Below are 27,030 nucleotides of genomic sequence, written 5' to 3'. Positions count from 1 at the left end.
CCGGGGGGGATGAGGTGCCCCACCAGTCCCTTGCAATCGGGTTTTGTTGCAATCTGCAGCTCAGAGCAAACACAGCTCTGAGTGGCCTTGGCCATTATCAGGCCTTGGATAGGGGATGAGCTGGGTGAGAGGGGCCAGTGAGGGTCCTCGTAGGGTGCAGGGTGGGATTCCCTGCGCTGGGGCAACCTCAGGCTCGCTGACATTAACCTTGTTAAACCGAAATAGCCTTTTCTTTTTTAGCTCACTTGGTTTCTGTGTACACTTAATTATTTATGGTTTTTTCCCAAATAAAGGTGTTTTGTGGCTAAATATCAGCCGTCCCTGAGGAAAGCAGCTTCCTTCAGCATGGGGGAGGAGTGCCCTGACTTACTGTGTTAGACACCTCCCTGTGTGTCCTTGGATCATAGAAGGCAGATTGTCTGCATGGGGCAACGCTGGATGGCCAATGTCCAGCATCTGAAGGTGCAATCCTGCCCCATGGCCAGGTCCTTTGTTCAGCGTGAGCAGAACGTGGCCTCTCTGCACATGGTGCAGATTGAGGCAGGTCCCAAAAAGCTGCTCAGTCCTCCTTTGTAGTGCTGGCACCAAAGACCTGAGCCCACAGCTCCCCAGGTTAGGGCCATTAGGTGTGATGATGGGTGAGGTACCAGGTGAGGGTCACGTCACTGGAGCTCACAGGTGTGCTGACATTGCCTATAAAGGCTGTGTCCTTTGGGCTAGGGGCTTCACATCCTCTAGGGCCACTTCTGCTTATGTTGCATGTAACCCATGGGTACATACAATGGAGAAAGGTGGGTTTGCCCCGTGCACAGCCCCCTGCCCCATCCCTACCTGCCCACCCAGGCTCCTGCTTCTCCTCACGATGGAGTTTCAAGTAAGTTCAACCTTCCCCTACTCCGGGGAGGAGCACTGGGCATGGGCTCCCTTCTGCTCCCCTGTTTTCTCTGCCCTTGGAGCAGGCAGCTCTGTGGGGTTCCCTAGCGCAGGGGGTGCTCTGTGGAAGTCAGGGATGGGAGGACATTGGTGGCAGCACTCAAGCAGATGGATTACAGCCAGGCACATCCTCCCCCAGCTCGGGATGGGACCGGGCCCCCCCCTTTGTGCTGGGGACGGTGCCCACAGAGGGGACAGTCCCGCGGCGGCTCCGCCTGCCCGCGCCCGGTTATAAGGGAGGAGGAGGAGGATGCTCCAGGCACTGGACCGGAGCGACCAGGGCAGCCGGGCCCCGGAGCGGGTGAGTGCACACACGGCATGGGGCGGGGGGCGAGAGGAAAGGGGGCCCTTTGCCTTGCGGGACCCATCCCCTCGGCCATGGGTGTCCCCTCTCCACACAGCCACGGGACTCCCGCACCCCTGGGTGCTGGTGGAGGGCTTGCTGGTCCCTGCAGGAGCAGGGCAGCGGGGTCCCAGCCCCTTCCCCGCGCTGGGAGGTGCAGTTAAGCCCCTTCTACCTCAGTTTGGGGTTTCCAAGTGAGTCCCGTCTCACTGAGGGATCCCCATGTCCACCCCCAGGGAGGGGAGCTGGGACCTTGGCTGGTGTTGTCCCCACTTTAGGGATGTGGGGGGGGCAGGATGGGACCTCCGTAAGATAGAGGAGTGATGCTGAGGTGAAACCCAGTGCCAGCGAGCGCAGCCCCACATACCTCTGCAGCAGGGACTCCTGGGGAACCCTTGCTGCTGCCTGCCCCATTCTCTTCCAGCCTGGCTGGTGAAGGTGGTTCCTCTCCTTACCAAAGTTTCAGGCTTTTTATTCCTCTCCCCTTTGTTTTCTTACTTTTCCCTTGGTTTCAAAGCAGAAACGTGGTGTTCCTGCAGAGCAGGGCAGCCGCAGCCACTCCAGCCAAAACCCTGCCCTAACTCACAAGGAAATGGCTACAGAATAATAATCAGGGCTGAGAAAGTCCCGGCCACGTTCCCCTTCATTGAGCTTTGTTTGCTCTGATTTATTATCCCCTATCACCAAAAATCTGGGGCTCTCCCTTCCTGGGCAGGCAGGTTTGGCACAAGCCTCATTACTGGAGCTGGAAATACTGGTGGGCACACACCATTCCTGGGGTGCAGGATGTGTCCCCAGGATAAACTGCCCCTGCGCATCATGTGGGCAGCAGGACGTGTCTGAGCAGGCAACAGTTGGATGTTTCCTTAACCTGCTGCCCTGCCACTTGTGAAGTGAGCGTGCCCGGTCTCAGACATGTTGAGTCAGGACAGTGATGCTGCAGCAGGGATGGGTTTTGGGGGTAAAGAAGGGAATTTGCCCTGCTGGTGCAGGGTCACGCTTGGGCTGGGCCCTTCTGGGAACGGTGTTTGCCTTCCTGTAAATGCCCCGGAGAGGAAGGGACTGGCTGAGCCTCCCCAGCTCAGTGCGCTGCCTGGTAGGGAAACACCGGTTGCACAAGCTGGGTGCTGCGCGGGCAGCACAACGGGCACGGGCAGGCTCAGGGAGCTGAGTTGTGGTTATGGGGCTGCCAGATCCCTTTGCTTTTCAGCAAGAAACTGGCAGGAGCACGCCAGATCCTGCGACGGCTCCAAGCCGTGCCCTGTGGGATGCTGGCCCCACACGGCGCTGACAGGACCGGGGTGCTGGCATACACCCTGGCATAACCTCATCCTGCTGGGAAAGGTGCTGGGTGAGCGAGGCTGGGAGCTCGGCACAGCGCCTTCCCCACTGGCAAAAGCAGGATTGTGCTGACTTGGCAGCAGGACTGCTGCTCAGGATGGGATTCAGCTGGCTCTGTGGTCCAAGGGTCAGCTGGCATCGCCTCTTCGAGAGGCCCTGGGGTTCACAGGACTGCAGGAACAGCCCTGAGCCCCTTCCCACAGCAGGACCCCCATCACTCCCCAAGAGCTCTGGGGAGCTTCATCCTTCATCTCCTGGTGTTGGCTGAAGTCCTTGATATCCTTGGCTGAAGGGTGAGAGGCACCGAACCCCTATGTAGGTGTTTCACGCTGGCAGAAACGTCGGGGCAGTGTAATTAAGACAAATGCCCAATAAGCATTAATTAGACTGGGGGCTGGGCAGTGCTGGTGGGTGCTGCACCCATCTGCTGCGGCAGTGCCTATGGCACAGGGCTCTGATGTGCTGGGTCGTGCCTGAACAAAGCATTGGGCTGCGTCTTCCCCGTGGCTGAGTCCTGGCCCCTGGTGTTGCGGGGTACTTGCAGAGCTCAGGGCAGGCTGTGCTGGGAGAGCTGCGTGGAGCAAAGGTAAGAGCAAAGGGGACCTCTATCACTGCGCTGGTGTGCTCCATCACACTGCCCGGCGTGCAGGCAGGGTGCCCTCCGCGGCTGGGAGCTGCAGCCTGGATGTGGCTCTTCCTCCTGCCCCCAGCCCTTCCCTTGCTTGTTTTCATCAGAGAGCCTGTCCCAGCACCACCATGTGCTCTTCTACCTACTAAAGCCACTGGTGGTGTTCAGCTTGCTGTGGGTTGTGATTCTTGCTTTCTGGTTATTCACCCCCTAGGTAATGTTTGTGATGCCCAGAATATCCCACCCTAGGAAAGCCCCCAGCACCTGGCTGGACTGTGATGGCCCATGGCCAGGACAGGGCACTGGGAAGTGTTTCGTAGCTGATGACTGCAGCATCCCTGCGCCCAGCAAGGGCAGGGGCTGGTGGATCATAGAATCATAGAATAGTTAGGGTTGGAAAGGACCTTAAGATCATCTAGTTCTAACCCCCTGCCACGGGCAGGGACACCTTCCACTAAACCATCACAAACCCCTTTGCTTTGCTAGCACCATGGCTCAGACCAAGGGCACGGTGGTGCTCGCCTACAGCGGGGGCCTCGACACCTCATGCATCCTGGTGTGGCTGAAGGAGCAGGGCTATGATGTCATTGCCTACCTGGTGAGTTCTGTGCTGAATGCTGCCACATGGACCCTGTCCCCAAGGGCTGGGGATGGAGGGGATGCTGGGCTATGGGTCTGGGGACCTGGGTGGGAGACATGGCTCCTGGTGTGTGTACATCCGTGGCGGTGACCCTGCTCTCCCTGGTTAACCACAGCCCAGCCTGGGTGCTGCTCTGCTGAGCTGTCAGCCCTGTGCGGTACATCCCGACCTGCCAGCAAATAACCCTCTGCTAATGAGGGCAGCTCACAGGGCAGAGCCAAGGGGCTTGGCACAGGGTGGCGTGGCCCTGTGGTTTGTCATCCTGGGGAGAATCCGTCCTGAGTGGCCTCAAACCCAGCCGGCATGGGCTCTGTTGTGCCTTGAATGATGCTCTGTTCCAGGCTGGGCTCTCACTGTGTTTTGTGGTCTCCTTTCAAACTCAGCTTTGAGTTTTTCCCCCTATTCCAGGCCAACATTGGGCAGAAGGAAGATTTTGAGGCAGCACGCAAGAAAGCTCTGGCACTGGGGGCCAAAAAGGTAACGGTGCCCCCTCCCTACGGGTGCCTGGGGAGGCTCTGAACATCCTCTACTCACTGCTGGGGGGCTGAGCCTTAGGATCTTGCATCCCATGGCTGGGGCCACTGCAGGGAGTATGGACAGTGCCAGCGAGGAGTCCCTTTCCCAGAGGTTTTGCTCCAAAGGAATCGAGGAAAGGGGAGGTGAAGGGACCCTTGGCTGCACTGGAGGAGTGGGATCCCCCTGCGGCCACCCTCCCATCACAGGGCTCCCTCCATCCCGGCAGGTTTACATCGAGGACGTCAGCAAGGAGTTCGTGGAGCAGTTCATCTGGCCCGCGGTGCAGGCCAACGCTCTCTATGAGGACCGGTACCTGCTGGGCACGGCGCTGGCTCGGCCCTGCATCGCCCGCGGGCTGGTGGAGGCGGCCCAGCGGGAGGGAGCCCAGCACGTCGCCCATGGGGCCACCGGCAAGGTAAGGGGGAGGATGGGGGGATCGGGGGGTCTGGTCAGTCCATTGGCCAAGCTGTGGGTGCCGGGGGGTGCACAGTGTTTTGTGTAAAGCCCAACCGCGTTTCAACACTTCCTTCTTGTTTCTGGGAATTCTCTGCCCAATTTCGGTTCCATTTCCTCATCGGAAAGGTTTGGGTCATGGCCAAACCCTGCTTTTGGTTGCTGCTCTCTGAAAGCTGCTACTGACAGGAGCCGAGCCGGCACTCCGGGAAGGATGTGGGGATCCCGGTCCTCATCCCGATCCCCATCCTGGCTCCCATCCCGGTCTCCATCCCCCGCTGTCGCCGCCGGCCGCAGGGAGGCTGCATTGCCACTAGAGGCAGCCAGAGACCGTGGAAAGGATGCCAGGGATAGAGGAACACCCTATGTGGGCCCCCCCCCCAGCACCTCCAGCCCCTGCCCTGTACTGGGACACCGTGGGCAGGGTGGCACTGTCGCTAGAAGACTGTGCAGGGCCCTTGGGTGCTGTGGGTGCACGCAGAACCTGCCCCTTGCTCCCCATCCTGAAGGGACCCAAAGTGTAGACCTTGCTTGTTTTGTCCCAGAAGCAAAGGTGAGGTGTCTGCTTACCTCTCAGTGCAAGGGGCTGGGGTTGGGGGGGCTGGTTTGAGTGTCCCTGCCTATAGGGAGGACCCTGCTAGAAGGGCAGCCAGGTGATAGCCAAAGGGCATGCTGGCACTGGGGAGATGGGGCAGAGAAGTAACTGTGGGGCTTCAGGGCTAAAATAACTCATTTCTGCTGCAATGGGTTCCCCATATCTCTTCACCATCCAAGTCACCCATCTCCAGCAGCCCCCTCTTGAAAGCCCTCCCTCAATGGGAATAACCTCCCAATGTGATGATGTCCGCTTTGCCCCTGGGTACCACCAGCACTTATGTCCTCACTCACAGGGGCACCCTCGGGTGCTCTCCAGGCTCTGCCCACTCCCCAAGCCATTAAGGCACAGGCACTGACTGTAGGTAACTCAATCCTGGCCCTGGAGCCTTAAATGTGACCATCTGCGGTGTCCCCACTGCCCGAGCAGATGGGCTTGTTTTGGGCCTGTAAGGGAAATGAGTGCTTTGGTGAATGTACTTGCTTGTGTGTAATAGTCCTCGGGGATTTCCCAGCCTGGTTGTAAATGTATCCTCCAGAATGGGGCCAAGAGGAGGTGTGGAGGGGGGTCCTTACGCCCCTTGGAGCTGGTGGAAAACAGGCTTTGATGAGCACTATTCCCTTGGAAGCACTAAACTCCCAGGCTTGTTCCTCACCCCTTCCTGGCTACCTGCCCTCATTAGTGGGACCTCATCAGCACGGGCCAATTAAGACAAAGGGAGGTTCAGAGCTATTTAATTATGAGCTGCTGCATCCTCCAGCACACCATGGTCTTCCCCCCCCAGCTTGCCCTTTCCTTCCATGTGTCCTCTGATGCTTGCAGGGGTGAAATACCCCAGTCTGGGTTTCTGCTGGTTCAGTTTTTAGGAGTGTCAGCCCAGGGAAGAGTTCCACTCTTGGGTGAATGAGCTGCAGCAGGGTTTTGCACACCCAGCTGTCAGGAGTACCAGGAAAGGTGATTTTGGGTTCAAACCAGCCATAGAGAGGGACCAGAAGTGATACCACTGCACAGAGCTAGACCAGGCCGTGGCATCCTTCATCCTCTCCTGCTATGGGAATGGAGGACATAGATGGGTCCTCATCCCCGGTTTTTCCAACGAAAATTGCCAGCAATTCCATCCCATCCCAGTGGCATTCTCTGCTGAAGGGAATTTGGTCCTGGCCCTGTGCAGGGGCGGGGAAGCAGTGGGTCCTTGGCCACCATGCCAGAGGTCTCCAGTGTTGCATGGAAGACTTCATCGTTTCAGAGTGGGGATGATTTTCTGGCAAAGAACGGCCACACACCCAGATCAGCAAGTGCCTACGTGGAGTTTGACATGAACCAAGGGACAGCTAAAGGTGAAGGAGGATGGGAGTGAGGCGCTGGGAGTAACAATCCCAGCAAGATAAGAAGGAGCTGGAATTTACTGAGTTGCTAAGTTGAAGACTGCGGGCAAGCTTTGAAGGTCAGGGTCTCACACCTGTGCTTAACCAATTATAAACTAGTTGTTAAGGGCCTTAAGGATATGTATCCAACCACAATGTACCACATTACTGTAAACAGTTTTGAGCTACAGTATATAAGGAGCTGATTCTTTGTATGAAATGGCTTTTGTCTGGTCTCCGACTGAGTCCATTCCGTGACATCAGAGGCTGCACATACGTGCACTGCCACACGTGTGCTCTTGCCAGCACCCAGCAGCTCCTGAGCCTCCCAGCTCCATGGATGAAGCCGTGGAGCTGCTATTTCATCATTTGCACTTTTAATGCTCCTTTTCTTTTTTAGCAATTCCAACCAATTTTTCAGCTTCTTTCCCCAAATCCAAACCTGCAGCCGTGCCAAGTCATGTTCCTCTCCTGAGGATCCTCTATGGCTCTGAGTGAGCTGGTCCAGGGGTGATTCTTCATCCCCCATCAGTGGGACCAGCGTGGGGGCACCCACCTCCCATGCACCCTCAGCATCTCCCATTGATGTTTCAGGGCAATGACCAGGTTCGGTTCGAGCTCACCTGCTATGCTCTATGTCCTAAGATCAAGGTAAGGTCCCCAAAATTGCCCCCTTGGGGCCCTATCCCTGGGCTTTTATCCCCCTCCCCAGCCGGTGGGGAATTTTAACACCGATGCAAGCGGCTGTGCTTCACTTTAACAATCTGCCAGCTGCACAGAGCCACGTTTTGGCATTTGAGGGGCTGTAATGATCCTTAATTGACCTATTTTTACCCCAAACACCATGAGGCCACAGAGGAAACAGTACCAAGGCAGCTGTCGGATGATCGATGCTGCGTGTTTCCCCCATGCATCCAGCGCTTCGTTAGGGTCAGGGGTTTGGGTTACTCCATCCTTGAGCACTGAGATTAGATTTCGGCTGTGGGACCAACAGCCCGTGGGACCTTGTTCCCCCAGGGAGCCCTTTCCTATGTGGGAGCCCGGGGAGAGGAAAAGAGGACCAAGGTGCTGACAGGGGGGCCGGGGGCTTCTCATCTCATGCTCCTGCTTCCCACCACCAGGTCATCGCACCATGGAGGATGCCTGAGTTTTACCAGCGCTTCCCTGGGCGCCGTGAGCTGATGGACTATGCCAAGGTAGGAACCGGTGTTGGGATGGATGCGGGATGCTTGGGATGGATGCAGGATGCTTGGGGCAGCTGTGGGATGCTCACCATGGTTTACAAGCCCCGCACAGCATCCCTGCAGCACCACACTGGAGCTTCTGGTTGGGATTTATTCCCCCCCTCCATTCTTTTTCTCCTTACTTTCTAAAAGCTCCGTAATTACGTGGCTATTCATGTAACCTGCTTTCCAAGGAAACAGGTCCCAGCTCCCTGACTTGCGTAACAGACAAAGCAAATCCATTCACCTTTGTTGTCCCTTCCTTTTTGAAGTACAAGTTGCAATAAAACATATTAGAAGTTTTGCATCAGGTTTTAACGTGCCCACCAGGGTACCTTTCTTCCTTAGCGACTTCATGGCAATGCTTGACAACTCTGCTCAATCAATCAAGAGGGAAAAGGCAGCTCTGTGCATAAACCAGAAAATTACTTCAGGTTTTAAATAGCTGCCGTCGAGGCTGCCTGGGTGAGCCCTGCAAAGGCGAGGTGTGGAGCCAAAGGGATGCAGTGCGGGGCGAGGAGCCCTCTGAGCCCATTAGGGCCGCTGAGAGCAGCGTGTCGAGGATTGTGTTTGCCATCTGCTGTTGTATTATGAAGGGGCGAGTTTACGAGAGCTTTCCATATGTTGCCAAACAAATTGTCAAATAGGGGAGTTATTAAGAGCGCCGCGGTTGTATTATATGGAAAATGGAACATGTGTTTTGGGTTTGGGGGGTTTGTTTGAGGGGTTTTTCTTTGGGCTTTGTTTGGATGTGGGGAGAAAAAGGGAAATGAAATGGGTTGGGGCCCCGCTCCAAGAGGAAAGGTTGAGGGTCTGTAGTACCTTTTGGTCTCTGGTTATGTGCAGTGTTAAAAACAACAGGGGATTCCCTTCTCTTTCATGCTCAGGAGAGGGTGGTGAGTGGCCGGGTCCTTTCAGGACTCTGATGCATTCGGCTCAGTGCTCAAGGAGTTATAACGTGATGACATCTGGGGCTCTGCTGATGCTGGGGAAAGCGAGGATCCGTGTCCTTGTGGCACAGCTCTTGCTGTAGATTTGCTGCCCAGGGGCTGGACCCAGCCTTGCTGCTCCCAGTTCATCCCCACAACCAGCCAAAGCCAAAACACCTTCATGAGAAAGGTGAAGCTCTCCTGGATGCTGCTTCAGGATGAGCCATCAAGCAGGCAGAGCCCAGTGGGACACAGCAGAGCTGTTAGTCCCTCTGCAGCCTTAGGTGGCACCTCAGAACCTTGCTCTTATCTCAGGTGCTTGGGTCGATGACCACAATTTAACAACCACAAGCATTTCCTCCACTCCTCCTGGCAAACAAGGGGTATCCTCAGCTCCTGCTCCTCTATTCCTGGCAGAGCCCTTGGCTGACATCCCTGCTGTGGTGACACTGCACTGCCCAGGGATGGATGGGCTGCAGAGACACCCCAAGGCACAGCAGGAGCCCGGCGCTGCATCCTCCATCCCTGGCTCGCTATGGCAGGGCGGGCGATGATCCCGCTGGCTCCGGTTGTTGCTCGCCACCATCCCCTCTCCTGCTAATTCCCCAGTGTATTCACCTCGTCTTCACAGGCAATTTCCTCCATTGAAATGTCAGCGGATAATGGAGCGTGCTGTGACCTTGTTAGGGAGCTGTGCCGGGAGGCAGCCGAGCGGGGCCGAGTGTCCGTGGGCACCGTGGGCTCCCGGGAACGCTGCTGTGTGTCTGCATCACTGTATGTCCGCATGAGGACGTGGGGATGGGCGTGCTGTTCCCTGTCCTCAGCATCAGTCCTGTGTAGGCTGCAGAGCATCCGATGGTTCTGGGGAGTTCTGTCCCCATGTCACCTCCTCTTGCTGAGGAGCCCAACGGGGGGAATGCACCATACTGGACCTGGGAAAAGCACATAGCATCCCTGCTGGCATCGCCATCACTGGGGTTCCTGGGGTGCTTCCTGGGCTCCTTCTCCTCCCAGTCACACCATGTCCCTGATCGCCAAGGCAGCCCTCATGGTGGGAGCTGTTGTTGGCCAGGGTCAAGGACATGGATGCCCACCTTGTTGGTGGCCAGAGTTGTGCTTTTGGGCTGATCCCAGCAGGAGCTGGTGCTGGTAGGGGCTGGTTTTCCCTGTGGACTGTCTCACTCCCTCTCTGTTCCTCTTCTCTCTGCAGAAACACGGGATCCCGGTGCCCGTGACACCCCAGACACCCTGGAGCATGGATGAAAACCTCATGCACATCAGGTGAGAGGCCAGGCGGGTGGAGAACTCCTGTGGGGTGAGGACCCAGATCCTGGGGGCCCCATTTCCCCTTGTGCTGCATGGCCAGGACAGCTCTTTGTACCTGCAGAGCTGCCCTATCACATGCTGGGTAAGAGTGACCCCAAAACCTCCAACCTCCCTTTCTGCCCTGTTGACCATGCATCATCCATCTCCCAAGCCTGGTACTCCTTGCAGGGTTGGTGTTAAAAGCCCCTGGAGACCCATTCGTGTATTTACACCCATCCTCATGGGGTGGTTGGGACTGGGGGGGATTGTCCCGCTGGGTTTTGGGGTTGCAGGTCCTGCAGTGATTTCTCTCTCCTTCCCTGCCTGCTGCAGCTACGAAGCCGGGATCCTGGAGAACCCCAAGGTAATGGATCACAGCCACAGGGCCGGGGTGTCTCGTGTGTTTGCAGCCTAATTGGGAATTTCACGGTGCCGTGCATGGTGCCGAGGCCCTGCTGCCTCTCCCGGCACGTTAATTGCCGCCGGCGTGAAAAGGGGAAGGGACCGTTTCAGGGTGACACTGGAGGGGACAATATCATGGGGCAGCAATAAAGGAGCAATTAGACAGATGAGGTGCTGGTGGGAGAGCTGGTGGCAGAGGTCCAGGCTGGCCCCTGCAGCTCAGGTCCCCTGCCTGTGCCTGCAGGTCCCTCCATGCTTTCGCATCCCCAATATCCAAAGGGATGCGGGATAAAACATCCTCTTGCATGGGGTGATGCTTTGGACCCTTGGAACCACCAGCTCCCGGGCAGCATTGCCTAGCAATAGGGCTAGGAGCCTGGTGGCAATGGGTGTCTGTGAGCATGGCACATCAATCCTGGATGATCTTAAAGGTCTTTCCCATAGCTGATTCTGTGTGCGGGTCCAGCCCCGGCTGCCTCCAGCAGTGCTCGTGGTCCAGCTGCCTGCTGGCCCCTGCCTGCACGGTTCATGCTCCAGCGGGTCACGATGCTCCTGAAACTATCCATCAGTGCTAATTAGACAATCAGGGAGAGGAGGGGGAGAGAGACAGGAGCTGGATGGAGCTCAGCGCCCGCAGCCTGCGCACCACAGGCGCGTGCCTCCGGCAGGGATGTGGGGAAGAGGAAGGTGAAAAAGGGGTCCTGCTCCCTCTTCAGTGCCCTCCGGAGGGGTGTCTGTGGGTCAGGCTTTGAAAAGCTGGGTCCTTGGGGTTCTTCCTCTAGTCTGGTTGGCACAGGGGTGCGTTTTCATGCCTGTACCTGGAGCTAGTGAAGGACTAACCCGCGCCCTTACCTGTGCACCCATCCTGACCCCTCTACATCCAGCACCTCTTGGGGAAGACCCCCAATCCCAAGGCTTTGCCAAGCCTGCTTCCTTCCCAAAGCCAGCTCGGAAAACAGGGCAAAGCAGTGCCCTGACCCCCTTGAGCATCCTTCACTCGGGTACCTCTCCATCTACCAGCACTGGAGGTGGCTTCCAGGATCATGGCATCACCACCATCCCCTTCCCCATCCCGGGAAGCAGCAGTGGGCACCGTGGCAGGATCCGGGGTGCCAGGCGCAGCGGGTTCCCCTCCCCAGACCCCCGGGACCTGCCAAACGCAGGGATTTGAAAGCAGATGGTTGAGCTATTTTCTGCCTCTGTGAGGCCCGATTGAAGGGCAATGAGGCAGCTAATGCGGAGAAAGATAGAAATTTACTTGCTTTAACTTCATATGGCACTCTGAAAGAGTTCATTCAGGCCCGGGCACAACAATATCAGCCGGATGAATAAACCATTTGCGGCATCGATAGCTCTGCATCATGGTTTACTTCATGGACCATTTGCTTCCAATTTCTTCTCTTCTTGCCCCGTTTTTCTTGCTTCTTTCTTCCCCCCTCCCTTTCTCTCTTTCCACACACTCTTCCCTTTTTTTTCCCCCCTTTTTCCCCCCCTTCTTTCCCCTTTAAAGATGACATTGCAGGACGAGCCCCCCTGCGGGGAGGGATAAATAGAAGGCATTGATACACTGCAACAAACTATTTGTCATTTGAACTGTGCTTTTAGGAGGGAGAATAAAAAGAGGACAGCCTCGCACCGGTAATGATGGAATGCAAGCCAAATGTCACTTTTATTTCTATTTAGTTATTTTATTTAATGGGGGTTTTCATAGTTGGCTCGGAAAATTGGAAACTGCCTGACTTTGACTTCCAATGTTTAGTAAAGAGTTTTTAATACTTTCCAGTGTTCCCCCCCCCATCTTTCCTTTTGAACTCCAAGTTTTCCATCATCTCGTGCAGGTTTGTCTGGTTAATAAGTGTGATCAGGGCTAGGAAAGGCCAGATGATGTAAAATTGAAATCCTCAGCGCGTGTAATCTGTGCACAGGGGGCACTGGGGAGGCGTTTTGTGGTTAAAACAAGGGGAAAAGGGGCAAAAATGAGGTAAAATGGGCATCTCAGAGTGGTTTTGCTAGGGATTTGTGTCTGTATTCCCGGGATTTGACAGCAATTGCTGCTGGGATGTGTGTCCTGGGGTGTGCAGAGAGGTAAGGGGGGTCCCTGGTGTGCAGGGGATTGGGCTTTGCTATTTAGTGGGGGACAAAAAAAGGAAGTTACCACTGAAACGCTTATTGCCCATCCTCAAAACTGTGGGATAAAAACAACTTCTGCAGAGGAATTTATTTTCCCTTTAAAAAGCTTAAAATTCTTTCACAGCAATCACTGCTGGGTTTTTATTCTACCTGGCTTTCTACCTTGTCCTTTTATTGGAAAGGGAGAGAGAAGGGAGGAAAAGTGAGCAGGAGAAGAGTTGTGCTTTACAAAGGAGAGGAGAAACTGGTGCAGCCCCAAGTGCAGGCAGGGCCCTGCTGCCCAGGGATGCTCAGAGCCCCAGCTCCAACCAGCCACATTTTGAGGGGAAATATGAGTTTGCCATCACTAAACCATTTACAGGAGCAGCTTGATTTGGAGAACCTTCACCTGTGGTGCTTACATAGGGGGTTTAGGTCAGCGGAGGCTCCTTTGAATGTTCCAATGTTGGCCAAGCACAGCCCTGCTCTGTGGTTCACTTGCTCACTGTTTCCTGCCTTCCCACAGCATTGGATGCTCCGTGCCTCAGTTTCCCCTCCACCTTCCATAGCTGTAGCTGCATGCTGGGGGAATCCCTTTAGAAACAGGGCTTTGCAAACACTGGTCCCAAGATGTTTTGGGGTCAGATGAAATTGCAAAGCATTTGCTCTCTGGGATGGAAAGCTTTTTCTTTTAATTACATTCCCCCCCTCTCTTCTGGCACGCACTTCAATTGCAGCAATTCAGCACCCGAGCCTCTGGTGGCCTGGCTCCGACAGAGATAAGATGCCACTTTCCTATGAATCTAAGGGGGGGAGCGAAGAAAACCCCAATATACATAAAGGTTGATGTGCTCTGAAATGGGTTTTTGCTTCCTTCCTCTATTTTCCCCGTGTGTATTAACCCCGGGGACACCATGAAAGAGCCGGTGTGCCTGGAGCACCTGCTGGGGTCAGGCCTCCTCATTAGTTTCTTCGGTCAGCACGGAATAAGCCGGTCCCCGACGCGGGGACGTGCGGGCGCCCGCCCTGCCGCTCGCATCCCGCTTTTCCCTGCCTGACTTGCTCCTCCGCAGCCATCCCGCCTCCAGCTGAGGGGGCGGCGGAGGGAGAGATGAGATCAAGTTGAGGGGAAAAATTGGCTGATTCTTCCAGCCCCTTTGTTCCCGGGGCCCGGGTAAGCACCGGTGCTGTGCCGTGCTGGTCCTGTGCTTTGGGATGGGGGATGCGCATTGGGGATGAGGACTGTTACACCAGGGATGGGAGATGCACATCAGGGATGGAGGATATACACCAGGGATGGGGTTGCTGGTAGTGTTGGCCATGCCAATGCCATTGACTCTCTTCTCTTCCCTTCCCCTTCCTGCAGAATCAAGCTCCCCCTGGGCTCTACACGAAGACCCGTGATCCGGCCACCTCTCCCGACACCCCAGATGTGCTGGAGATCACGTTTGAGCAGGGTAAGCGTGTCCTCACAGCCCCTTGTGCTTCTGTCCCCCAAAGGCAAACCCCAGTGAGGACCGGGGACAGCCAGGACGAGCCCCAGCTTGTGGCATCAGGTCTTGGGATGGTGCATGCAGGGCACTGGGGGTCTTTGAGTTGTGCAGAGGGTCTTGGGGACATCTCAAGGGGCTTGATGTGACCCCCCCCTGGAGAGCAGAAAGGGGTTCAAGCCCCTACCCCAGCCATCAAGGTGCAGTGGGAACATGGTCCCTCTCTTGCTCTGTGGCATACAGGTGGCTCTGGCCAGTGTCACAGCTTGGGAGACGGTCCAGCAGGACATGTCCAGTGGTGCCATCAGCGTTGTGTGAAGATGAGGAGACCCCATTCCATCCCCAGGGATGAGCAGCAAGGCCCAGCCCTGGAGCCATCACCAGGAGATGGGACATGGGGCAGCCACGCAGTCCCCATGCCACCATCCATCCTTGGCAGCAGCAAGCACAGCCCAAGCTGGGGGTAACCCCTGCTCAAAGGATCACCCCCTCCCCTTCACCAGCATCCCTGCTCCATGATAATGATCCCCCTGCACGGAGCAGCCCCCCCCGCCCCCAGAGGCCCATTCATCCCCTACTTAATTTATTTGAAGTTTTAATCTAATTATTAACTATTTTAAAGGCTAAGCAGCTTTCACCAGCCCCGTCGGCTCTCTGCCGAGTGCACCCCAGCCAATTCCCCGCCGGAGGATGCGAATAGAAAGAGCTGGGGCGAGGGGAGGGCGCAGAGTGGGGGGGCCCGCGCCGAGAAGCAGCTTAAGGTTCATTATTGCCGCGAGTTACATTTAATAGTAATTTACAACTGAGTTTATAAACCCCTGGAAAATAGGGGGTTTAAAGGGGGGGTGCTTTGATTCGGGGGGGGGAGCTGACAGCCCCCATCACTAGACAGGACTGTAGAGGGGGTAATAAAGACTAGAAAGGGAGGCATTGAGGCTGATTGGCAACTGATAGTGCGTTAAATGGTAATGAGGAGGGCAGATGGAGGGGGGATTAGCCTCCAACTCCGCACGGCTTTTCTTTGTGGGCCCCGCAGCCCCCTTGTCAGCTTCCTAATACATTTATTGCTCATTTCACACCGCTAAAGGAAAATGCCTCTTTTCTATTCAGCATCACCCCCCCAGCTCCTGCCCAGTGCCCTTCAAATGAAAAAATTAAGGAAAAAAGAAGGGGGAAAAGGGAAAATGGGAAAATAAAAGGTGCGATAATGAATTCATGGCGGGGAGCACCCCGCCGCGGGGTGCGTGTGCATGCGTGTGCGAGCACAGGGGTCCCCCCGTAGACACCCCCCATGCTGGTAGGGGAAGGAGTGGGGGGGACACACATTTGTCACACTCCCCCCGTCCCCAGCGCGGGTAGGGGCTGGTGGGACAGAAGGTGCTGCGCTGTAAGACAATTGCGGAGCGTGAAATTCAATTAGTTAAGGGCCTGGTTGCAATTTCACAGGCCCCAAAAAAGAGAGAAGGAGAAAAGAGGGAAAAAAGGGGAGGGGGGGGGGGGGACGTTTTTATGGCCTTTTTTATTTATTTATTTCACTTCTCTCCCGAGGTGGGCCCCCCCCCCCCCCCCCCCCCGCACCAGCTTGGATATGCCTTTTTAAGAAGTTATTTAGAGTTCATATCTGTCACATCTATTTAACGCCTGCGGGGTGATGTTCCAGAGGGGGGATCCCGACACCGCCTGATCCTGCCTGTCCTCCGCAGGTGTCCCTGTGAAGGTCACCAATGCTGGGGATGGAGCCACTCATTGCACAGCACTGGAGCTCTTCGTGTACCTGAATGACATTGCGTGAGTGCCATGGTGTCCCCTGCATCCTGCCCCCCCCGGATGGCAGCATCCCCGGGATACCCAGTGTGGGGTGGAAGCGGGATGCTGCTAGCAGGCACCTCCCAGTGAGCACAATGGGTAGTGGTCAGCAGTGAGAGGATGAGAAAGCCCCGGTTGGGTTCTAGCTGTGTCCCACTTGTACCAGTCATGCCAACAAGCGGAGCTGGGCACTGAGGCTAGGAGCACAGGGGGTATTTAGGGCTTTGCTCCCTGTGCATGAAGGATAAAAAGTCCTATGAACATCCCCTGCATCTACTGTATGCCCCAGCTGCATGGCTGAGTGAGGGGGGGCTCTGGCACCCTTTGGCACCCCTACCTGCAGGACACCCTTCAGTCTGGACTCCATCTCCTGCATCCTGGGGGCATCACTTCACCTTGCATGCCCATGGGGCCTCCATGTCCCTTTTGGGTGCAGAGTTGAGGTTTCTGGGGCATGGACACATACTTGGCTGAGTCTCCCACCTTGTGATTTTCTGCCCTGTGCCACCCCGTGCCCAGTTTCTTTTAGCTGGCACAAGGGCATAGCCATCCCCAGGGGCTTACCCAAAAATACAGCAGCACCCACGAGGGCACCCGTTCCTCCCATCCCATGCTAAATGCCATCCTTCTTTGTGCCTCTGCCTTTATCCCTCCAGCACTGAATAGGAATGAACTTTTCCCATTCACTTCTTAAGTGTTAATTAAGTGGTTTTAAAATGACTTTGGCCATTGGGAATACAGCTGTGGAGCATCCTGTCTCCTTGCCTGCTCTGTTTTCCAGTGGCCCAAGTGGCAAGTGAGGACGGTGGCACAGCAAGGAGGAGAGGAAAAGGAGAGAAAATCCATCTCCTTGTCACCTGCCCTATGTGGGGGTCATTACTGATGGGCTCAGGGGCTGGCCACGCTGTCCTTTAGGATTTGTCCCCTATTGTCCACCCTTCTGACCCTCTGCGTGTGTCCTGCTGTGGATGCTGCAATCTCCCTTCTCCTTGGCAGGGGCAAGCATGGAGTCGGGCGCATCGACATCGTGGAGAACCGCTTTGTTGGGATGAAGTCCAGAGGTGAGCAGTGACCCATGGGCAGTGCCATCCCTGCCCTAAAAACAGCAGAAAAGGGAAAACCCTGGTGGGATGTTGCGGGTGCGCAGCATTGCTGGGATGCTGTGGCTCAGGTCACACCAGCAGCACTCAACTGCTTCATTCCCATTAGCTTCAGATTCCCCTTTGATAGGGACTTCTCATTGCTCTCCAATGAAGGCAGCTACCTGCTCGCTGCCAGTGCCACTGCTTGCACCAGTCTGGGGACCACCAGAGACCCAGGTCTTGGGTGAGACCTGTCTCCAGTAAGAAGATGCTCATGGGAGGTCCTGGAGGGTGCAAGGCTCTGTAATATAGGTACAAAGCACCAAAGGCCAATGCGAGTCACTGAGGGATTTTAAAGCCAATTCTTTGATTTATCCATGCTTTTGAGGCTGAGACTCTTAGTATTGATCATCCATTAGGATCAGCTTCATTGGCAATCTGCAGGCAGTGAGCTGCCCCGTGCAGAACTAAGTATCAAGGTTGCTCAGCGTCATTTCCCATCTCCTCACCCCTGCTCTTTTGTTTTAAATCTCATTAATACCTAATTAAATGCTCCCTTTCTTTACACTTGCCCTCTGTGCAGAGCAGCAGCACGTATTTTGGGAAGGCTCAGCCTGTGGTCTCCCTCCCCACTGCAGGGCACCAGAGAGCATCAGCTACGAGGCGAATCATTTGATGTGTGTTTGAATAACCAAATTAAAGCCAAAAGAAGGAAGGAAAACGAAACCCCAACCCACACGCACCAGCCTGTGCATTTGCATGCAGGATGCTGAGTAATTTGTCAAAATCTGGTTTATTTTTCTAAGAGGCACTGACAAGCTCTAGTGACCCTTCAGCATTCAATAATTTCTCTAAACCCCATTTATCTGTCATGTCTGTCTCCTGTGTGACATTGCCAAGTGATCGGTGCTGCGTGAGTGCCGGCAGACGCAGGAGGATCGGGCTTGCTGTGGGGACAGCAAGGTTGGGTGCTTCATGTACCAGAACCAGACCTTGACAGTGGGTTTTCCCCCTTGCTCTGAGCTGCATCCTGCCCCCATTTTGCTCTTTGGGATTAAGAGAAACCTCCCAGAAATCTGCTCTGAGAGATGGGGCAGGAGCAGGATGGAGCAGGAGGATGCTGCTGGTACCCACCTGGTTTTGGGGTGCACAGCAGCTCAGGGTGGCTCCACCACCTCACTGCCAGGAGCATTTTGGACCCCCATAGCATTAGGCTGAACAGGGAAGGAGACAGGACCTGGGTTTGCAGGTGGGACATGATCCCTTACATCCCAGCAGTATGTGGAGGCCCTATGGACTTGAGTTGTGCAGGTTACTTGGGGCAGCACAGGGAGCCCCTTCTCTCCAGGGAACCCACTCTGCAGGGGAAACTGAGGCACAGGCAGCACAGCAGAACACCTCCATGACCTCCATGACTCCTCTATGGCCATAGAGGTGGCAGCAAAGGTGCCTCCCCTCACTCACCTCCCAGACCCGGGGAGTGGGAGAGGAGCAAAACTCATTTCCATTGATTTTTACTAAGCTCCTAATTGAACTTCATTAAGGCCTAATGGGTGAGGGGCGAGCTGAGCGTGCCCCCCACCCCCTTTCCAGCCCTAGTAACTCGGTTTTGCCATATTTGTTTTACCGGGAGGACGGTGGCTGATTATGGGGTGCTGGGGAGCGGCGCTGCAGCAGGCTGGGGGGCACCGCTCAGCCGGGGGCTCTTGGCTGCAGGCAGGGGCCTGGTGCTGCCTCTCCCGCCTTTCACATCCTCATTATCAAATTATCTTTTTAACTCCGAAGGGGGGCTAATTAAGTGAAGTAAATGAAATCAGTGGGGAGGAAGCGGGAAGGAGGGGACGGCCGCTGCCAGAAGAGCTGAGCGCTGCCTTCAGCTGCAGCTTTTCCTCCCCTCGGCTCTCGCCTTGCCTTTTCCCTTTTCCTCCTCTCAGCGCACTGAGCTGATGGTGGAGGAAAGTGGAAAACCTTTTTCCTGTGATGAGCCCATAGCCGGCCACGTTTGGCCTCAACCCTGCACCAGCAGCATCTTCCCATGGGCAGCATCGCCATCCCTTTCCCCTTGGGAAGCCACCGCATCCCATCCTGTCCCAGGATGCCAGCCCGCACTCAGCACAGCAGAACGGTTCAGATGGAAGTGAACTGACAGCAGAGGTTACAGATTTTAAGCAGCAGCAGCAGCTGTCTCCTTGGCTGCCCCCTGCAAGTCCCCCCCGGCTCCGGTCCCCCCCTTCCCCAGCAGTAATTACGGGGTGATTGAAGCATCGCCAGGCTGCGGTGCTGACACCTCTGTCTTTTTCCTGTAAACACGGGGAGATGAAAATAGACACTTGGAGACGCTGCGAGTGTCACTTTGAAGGTGTCTCTTGTCTCCTCGGTGGCTGGGAGAGCAGATGTCAGCTCCTCTCCCCTCTGCCCTGGCTGTCGTGCTCTGGTCTTGTGGTCCTTTAGCATCAGGTCAAACGGGACAGGCAAGGCTGCAGGCAAACGACAGGAGGTAGGGGTCAAGACATAAACCCCTATCTTCGTTGAGTCCAAACTGGGTTTAACGCCTCCTAAGGGGAAGGAGAGGGAATATGAATTGTGTTAGTGGCATCTGGGCCTCGTGGTCAGGGGCTGGAGGGGGCAAACAGCAGCCTTCTGCACTCACCAAGTCCATGGGGATGGCTGGGTTTGGTGTTAACTTGGCTGTCTCCTCCTGTAGCACTGTGGGGATGTGTGGATGGCGAGAACCCTGAAGCTGCCTCTGGGGACCAGGCTGCAGCACTGCTGGGGTGGCCTGAGAGGAGGGTTAGCTCTTCTTTGGGACAGTCAGAGCCTGTCCCATGCCTGTGGGATCATGGACACTGGTAGGGATGAGGTTTGATGAAGGGGCTTGGGCTGCCATGGTAGACAGGGCTCCTGCTGTGTCCGTGGGACTGTGGCCACCCTGGGGCAGCACTCACTTGAGCCTGTGCTGCTCTCCAGAGCAGAGTGAGCAGATCCCAGTGCAGGTTTGAGCCCCCATGGGCTTCTCTCACCCCCTCTCTCTGCTGTTTGCGGGGACATCCCCTTTGGCAGGTATGGTTTCCTATAGGGTTTCTTTACGTGCCAGCAAAACCCAACTGTGCAGGTTCCCTTCACCATTCCCATGGCCGTGCCATTGGGAGGGGACAAGCAGGGGACGTGCTGGTGGAGCAGCCACGGGCATGTAACACCCACACCAGACTGTCTCAGCATTCCCCCCCACATCTTTCCACCCACATCCAACCTGAAGCCACTCTGTGGCCACCCTCATCTTAATGGTTGGACTTGATGATCTTAAAGGTCTTTTCCAACCTGGTTGACTCTATGATTCTACGATATTTAAGCACCAAGTAAACACGTTATACAGCAAATAATCCCCGAGCAGCTGCAACAAAGGGAGCAGCTCGCCCGCAGCGTTAGCCCCCATCACCAAAACAATAAGCATCCCTCCATCCCCAGGCCTCATGCAATGGAAAGAGGGGGGGGGCTCTACCATCCCCAAATGAGGTTGCCCTCCCAGCCCCCAGGTAGCCTCATTGCTTCCCAGCGGCCGAGGGAGAGGAGGGTATTTCAGGCCCTCGCTCCCCGTGCCTGTGCCCCGCATCGTTCCTTTAATTACAGGTTTTCAGCGGCGCAGCGCTGGGCAGGGATCGGCGGGGGGATCGGTTCCCAAAGCCTGTCATTTACCCTCGCCAGAGTGCCTCTTCAAAGAGGGGAATCTAGACATTTTCTCCGCAAGGTGCGGAGTGGACTGTCTCGGCCCCAGCATGAATATAATGACAGATGCATTTTACAGCGAGCCGGGACTGAATGCGCTCGACCACGGCTCCTTCTGTCAGCCAAGTCATTATTTTTTGTCATTTGCTGACAGTTTTGGCCTCATTCGTTTCTCTCTCTTTTTCTGTTTTTCCCCCTGCCTGGCAAAATGGCTAGGTATCTATGAGACCCCAGCGGGAACGATCCTATACCACGCGCATTTAGATATCGAGGCCTTCACCATGGACCGGGAAGTACGGAAAATCAAGCAGGGGCTTGCCTTGAAATTCTCCGAGCTGGTTTACAATGGTACGTGTGGTCCTCCGGTCCATCCCCGCCACCGCAGCATCCTCCCAGCCTTCCTCCTCTTCCTCCCTTGTTGCTACTGCAGGCTGCAGGTCCTACTGGTACATATGCTTTGGGCTGTAAAATTCAGGTGTGGATTCTAAGGCTGCTCACAGGGGTGAAAAATGGGTTTGCTCATGCCAGGGGCTGAGCTTGACCCCATACTCTGCCTGTTTACATGTCAAAAAAGCTCTATGCCTGCCTCCGGGAGGTGATGTTGCCTTCCAGGAGGGTTTGCAGATGCAGGATGCTCCAGGCATCTCTCACAGCCCAGTGCCACCGCTTTGCCCCATCCAACACATTCACGTCTCACAGGCTCTAATTCACTGCCCCTTTGTGTCCCTCCAGCCACCGTGGTCCAGGGTCTATGGGACAGCAGGGTCCTGGCCATGCTATGCGATGTGCAGCCCACACAGCGGCACTGCGGGTTGTGGCTTTGCAGGGATACAGCAGGGGCTCCCAGCATGGCCAGGCTGGGCAAGCACATCACTGTCTGTGATGGGCTGGGAGCCATAGGCGACAAGGGGACACTGGCCCTCACCCGCAGTTAGGGATAGAAACAAGCCCCTTGCCCTTCCTCCCGCAGTGCGGGTCTGCTCACGTGTGATGAGTTTGAGGGGTCTCAGCTCAGTCCCTGCCCTGCACTGCTGGGGTAGGTGCTGCCAGGTTTGGGGGACCGGGAACGGCACCCCCGGGAAGGGACATCAGCACTGCCCCAGGGTCTGCTCCATGGATCAGCCCCAACCCGGCTGCTGGTGCTGAGCTGAAGGATGCAGGTTTAGCCCAAAGAGCTGTAGGTGGGTTCAAAACCCTGCTGCTCAGAGCTGGTGCCTGCTGCATTGGCTTCAAGTGGTGTGTCCCCATGTCCTGTGCCCTGTCTAGCTCAGAGCTGATGTCCTTGGAACCCTGCACTGAGATTTTCCTGTCTCTCAGCCAAACAACACTTTTATTTTTCCTATGTCCTGATCTCTCAGCCTCCCAATTCCTCCTCCCATCTCTTTCCAGGCATTTCCCTCTAAGCACGGCGGCTGGCATGATTCCCTTGTGGTCTTATATGGGAAGATCCCACAAAAACAACCTGACTCTGGGAGCTTGGGCTTCGGGAGCAGCAGATCCAGTGGGACTGGGTCAGGCTGTCTTCTCCCCTCTAGTTTCTGATGCCTGTGCTTGTCCTCAGCACTTTCCCCTTCAAGGATGCTCCCTCCTGTATCTTCCTCTGCAGTGCCCAAGCCTCTTTGCTGCTTAAACCATGTTTAGGGCCCTAGCAGGGCAAGAGCTTCTGGGGCTGCAGGCATCTTGGTTACCTTCCCCTTGAATCACAGCCTCTGATTCACTCTCTGACGCTGCTCTTGCCTCTGGCTGGTTTTATTAGACTTAGTCCTGCACTGCCTTTATTTTGACTATTTTATTCCTTAGTTTGAGCATAAACCCACTGGTTTATTTCTCACCACTCACTTGTGAAGCCATCACATTAAAGAGTCACTCCGGGAATCATGATTTCGCTTCTCCCCCCCACACCTCTGTCAGGTGAAGGCTGCTGTTTACCTGGCTCCAGATGCTGAATCCCCAGGGATTTTCAGCATGGTCCCTTAGCAGCTGAGCCCAAATCCAAGGAACACCCTCAAAGGGGTGCAAGCAGTGCCCGTGGGTCCCCATGCCTTAGGCCAGGCTTTCAAGCTCGCTTTCCTTTAGCATCTCATTATTGCAACTAGTCCTGATTTTAGGAGAATTAGTGTTTATCTTCCCCCCCATCCCATTGATCCCATTGTGGAGGGGTGGCTTTGAAGCCAGTTCCCCTCCTGCAGGTACAGCCAGGTGTGGAAATGCCATTGTCCCTCCACCCGCACTGTGATTAGGGCAGGATGGAGGTTACAAGGCAGGAAGGTCATTAAGGGGGATCCGCTCCCAATGGGGAATGTGTGTGCAGTGGGGGGCGAGGAGAGGGGGGATGCTTCCTCACACCTGGAGCTGTCAGAGGCAGGATTTAAGTACCTGGTTATTACTTTAATGTGTCTTGGGTTGCTTTTTACAGGGATGCAACAGCCCTGCATCAATCCTGGCGTCTGAAGAGTTGTACCCGGGGGGTGGTTACCTAAACAGGGGTGTATTTGCCTGGATGTGGGCTTTCTGCCTGCATGGCAGTGCTGTTGATGGGATGGGGTCCCCGAAGCCCTCAGATGTGGCATGGTGGGGTTTGGGTCAGGGATGTGGTTTCAGTGGTGAGGGGCTGCAGGGCTTTGATACCGTGCTTTGGAGCAGGGCTGCGCAGATCCCAGGGATGAGGCTGCAGGACACGGCCCCGCTCAGGGGCTGATGAGAGCAAACACAAAAGAAACTGTTTGTTGCTTTAATGGCTTCGGTGGGAGCGCAGCTGGGAAGGGAAAGGTGAGAGGGCACCGGTGTGCGAGAGCGGGGGGCGATGGGGGAGATAAAACCTGGGGCTGACCGGACCGTGGTGAATGGGCTCTTTCTCTCTCCACCTCTATCTCCCTTTCCATCTCCCAGGCTTTATTCCAGGTCTCCCCAGCTAATTACCCCACTTAGGGATAGGAGGGAGCACAGGGATAGCAGGCAGGGCTGCGGCCCCTCCGTGCACCCAAGGTGGCCTCCATGGATGGCAATGCAAGGGGCTGCTCCCATAGGCTGTTATGGGGGGCTGTGGTGTGACCACATCACCCCAACACCCAGCCTGGGCACTCATTGTCTGAGCACTGGGGGAGCTGGGGTGCTGGGGGCTACTGTACCATCTGGAGCTGGGGTGGGAAGGGGAGGCACTTGCCATGGTCGTGGGCTGGATGGCGCTTTCTGTGGGTGCCAGCACTGGTTCCCTGTGTCCCACCAGCCTCTTGCTCAGGGAGCATAGGGAGAACAAGTCAAAGTTCCCCATGAGCAGAGCTTATGGTTGGGGTTGGCCCCTTGGGGCTGATCCCTGCCCATCCCAGGGGAGAACAGCTCAATCCCTTCCTTGGGGCTAGGAGTCAATCCCCCCCACCAAATCTGTGTCCCTCTGTCTCTACCTGACCCTCCTGAGGTGGTGTTTGTTGAGTGGCAGTTTCATACTTAACAAAGCTGAAAGGAGAATGGCCTCACTAACTCTTCTTCACCAGCCAGTTCCAGCCTCCTTTCCCACATGGGAACCCAAGGGCCATCAAAGGGAAGGGACACACGTGAGGTCCCCATCCCTCAGAGCTGAACCTCAGTGTCCCAGCACCTCACTTCCATCTCCCAGTCCTGCAACCGCATCCCTGCTTGGTCACGCTGGGGCCCCCCACCCTGCCTGCTGTTCCCATCACCCTTCCTCTTGCCTGCAGGCTTCTGGCACAGCCCTGAGTGCGAGTTCCTCCGGGAGTGCATCGGGCGCTCGCAGGAGGCCGTGGTGGGCACCGTGCGCCTCTCTGTGCTCAAGGGGCAGGTCTACATCCTGGGCAGGGAGTCCCCGCGCTCGCTGTACAACGAGGAGCTGGTGAGGTGAGTGGGGTTTAGGGGACCGGGGTGGTGGCAGCGAGCATCCCATCCCAGCTCACTACATCACATCATACTCAATCCCGTTGCATCCCGCTCCATCCCATCCCGTCTTATCTCATCCCCAGTGACGCCATCCTCCCAGCCAAAGCACGAGCCATGTTTTCAAGTCAATGTTATTCTTTTTCCCTCTGGTTTTCCCTTTCCTTCACGTTGTTTTCTCTTTCTCTCTTGCACTCACTCCCCCTCAGCTCTCCCTCAACCCCTTTCAATCTCTCTAAACACTTTATAAACCATAAGTACACCCAAATGAGTTTAGATCAGTCGGAGTAAATGTCAAATTATCTTCTCTCTTTCTCTTCTCTGGCTTTTTTTCCCCCTTTCCCTCCCCCTCGAAATCAACAGCTCCTAATAATCTGTCCCAACCCTTCATTATGCTTCGCACTCTCACTTGGAGAGATTAAATGAATAAAGTATATAAAAAAATCAGGGAAAAAAAAAGAAAAAGAGGGAAGAAAAAAAAGGAGGATGGAGGGGGGTGGGATGGAGGAAAAAGAGAGAGGGAGAGAAAAGCAGGGGCACTTATTCTCCCTGCGTCTCCAACCATTTTCCTTTTCTTTTTGATTTCTACATCGCTGGTTTGAAAGCTTTTGAGTGACGGCGTCACAGGAACCCAAGAGAAAGCTGTGAGAGGCAGAGCTGTGTGGAAATGCCTCTGCACAGTAGGTAGAAAGTAACGTAATTATAGAGCAGGTCAGAACCACTCGAATGAGCAAAAATAAAAGCACAGAGGTTTTTCTGTAGCCCGTCAGGGGAGGTAAAATCGTTGTAAACTCTTTCTGGTTTTTTCTTCTTCTTTATTTCCCTCCACTTCCTCCTTCAGGGTTTGTGGCTTCTGGGAAATGAGCCATGTGTTTTGGGGATGTAGGAAACCGTCGGAGCTGGGATGTGGTGGGTGAGGCACCAGCCACCGTGGCCATAAACCCTATCAGTGCCAGGGGTCCAAAGCACCACTGTCCTGCCCTGGACGCTGGCGTCCCTGCCTGGCATTCGACAGCCATACCCAGGGGACAGCTCTGGGACAGGGTGAGCATCCCTGCTTGATGCAAGGGGGAGAATGGCGATGATGCACATGAGGGACCATAGAGGGAAATTTGGGGCTGTGTCTCTAGGACTGACCTTGTGGCTCTGCTGTTCCCAAGGCCACGTGCCCCTTCTCCAGGGGATAATGGGGATCCTATCCCAAGCCCTCAGCAACTGCGGAGGGGCCGCAGCAGGCACTGGACCAGGGGGTCACCTGTATCCTCTTCCTACCCAAACCACAGCCCAAACCCCCCCAGGACCTCCCAGCCCATTGCTGGTGCCTTTCTCTCTGCAGCATGAACGTGCAAGGGGACTACGAGCCTGCCGATGCCACCGGCTTCATCAACATCAACTCACTGAGGTCTGTGGGGTTGAAATGGGACCCTCCCCAAGGGGGGCAAACCCCCTCCCAGGGGCTCTTCCCCTTTGCTTTAGGGGTGCACCAAGACCTCCCTCTGAGCCCTCACCAACCAGCCCTGCCTAATTACAGCTTTCCCCAGCACAGCATCTTGTTATTTGACTTACTCCTCAGACCCCACCATACAGATCATCCCCCCCAACACCAGGGCTGTAAAACACGCCGCATTTACATAATGGGCTCTTAATTTTTCCATTGCCTGTTAACGGCTTTGTTCTCCCTATCCGCCATGTGCCCCCCCCCCCCACTCCTCTAAGATAAATTAATTACATTATCTCGTGGAAAAGGGAACAAAAAGAATTAAACTGTACAGGCCTTAACAAACGCCTGCTCTTCACGCCCCTCATTCTGCTTCAATTAACTGAAAGGAAATGTGTGTTATTACTGTTAATTTACAATTAATTCATTTAGGGTGGTTTTTTCCCTCTAAACCCTGTTTTCCAGGCTGAAGGAATATCATCGTCTCCAGCGCAAGGTCACCGTAAAGCAGGATGAATAGCAATCAATCGCGCCGGAGCCTTCCCCGCTCGCCCCTGTTCTGATTTCTCTTCAGAACTAGCGCTAATTGTGGCGGTAATTTGTGATTGTAACTTGTCCTCCCCGAGGTGATGGCTTTGTTACGGGGCAGCAAGTGAAATGCAATCATTAAATAAAGGTGGTTGGCCGGAGGAGAAGTGGGGGGAAAGGAATAAAACCCCAGCCACGCGCGCAGGGTCCGCTCATTGAGAGCCGGGCTTTATTCCTGCCTTGTTTGTTTGCTCTTCTGGCCCAGCGCTTCCCCGAGCCAGGCTTTGTGGAATT

The 27,030-nt window shown here is 55.4% G+C and overlaps 1 protein-coding gene across 2 annotated transcripts; it reads left to right on the top strand.

The window, feature by feature from the left end:
- Positions 1-1,142: 1,142 nt before the first annotated feature.
- ASS1 (argininosuccinate synthase 1) lies at positions 1,143-26,728 on the top strand (the record flags this gene model as incomplete). 2 transcript variants are annotated; one of them, XM_080630662.1, is made up of 15 exons in its annotated part: positions 1,143-1,238; positions 3,732-3,843; positions 4,294-4,362; positions 4,628-4,816; positions 7,408-7,464; positions 7,935-8,009; positions 10,176-10,246; positions 10,604-10,634; positions 14,148-14,238; positions 15,975-16,059; positions 17,074-17,138; positions 21,099-21,230; positions 24,578-24,734; positions 26,107-26,172; positions 26,674-26,728. In XM_080630662.1, 14 exons carry the CDS (start codon positions 3,736-3,738, stop codon positions 26,726-26,728), a joined length of 1,251 nt encoding a protein of 416 aa, XP_080486788.1. The 2 variants fall into 2 exon arrangements, with proteins under 2 accessions (XP_080486788.1, XP_080486787.1); XM_080630661.1 differs by lacking the exon at positions 1,143-1,238 and having other exon boundaries at positions 3,736-3,843.
- Between the last annotated feature and the right edge of the window lie 302 nt (positions 26,729-27,030).

This window comes from Psittacula echo, assembly GCF_963264785.1.
Source record: "Psittacula echo genome assembly, chromosome: 16".
NCBI lineage: Eukaryota > Metazoa > Chordata > Aves > Psittaciformes > Psittacidae > Psittacula > Psittacula echo.
The sequence above is the reverse complement of the archived record's forward strand: the minus strand, read 5'-3'. Positions and strand labels throughout refer to the sequence as shown.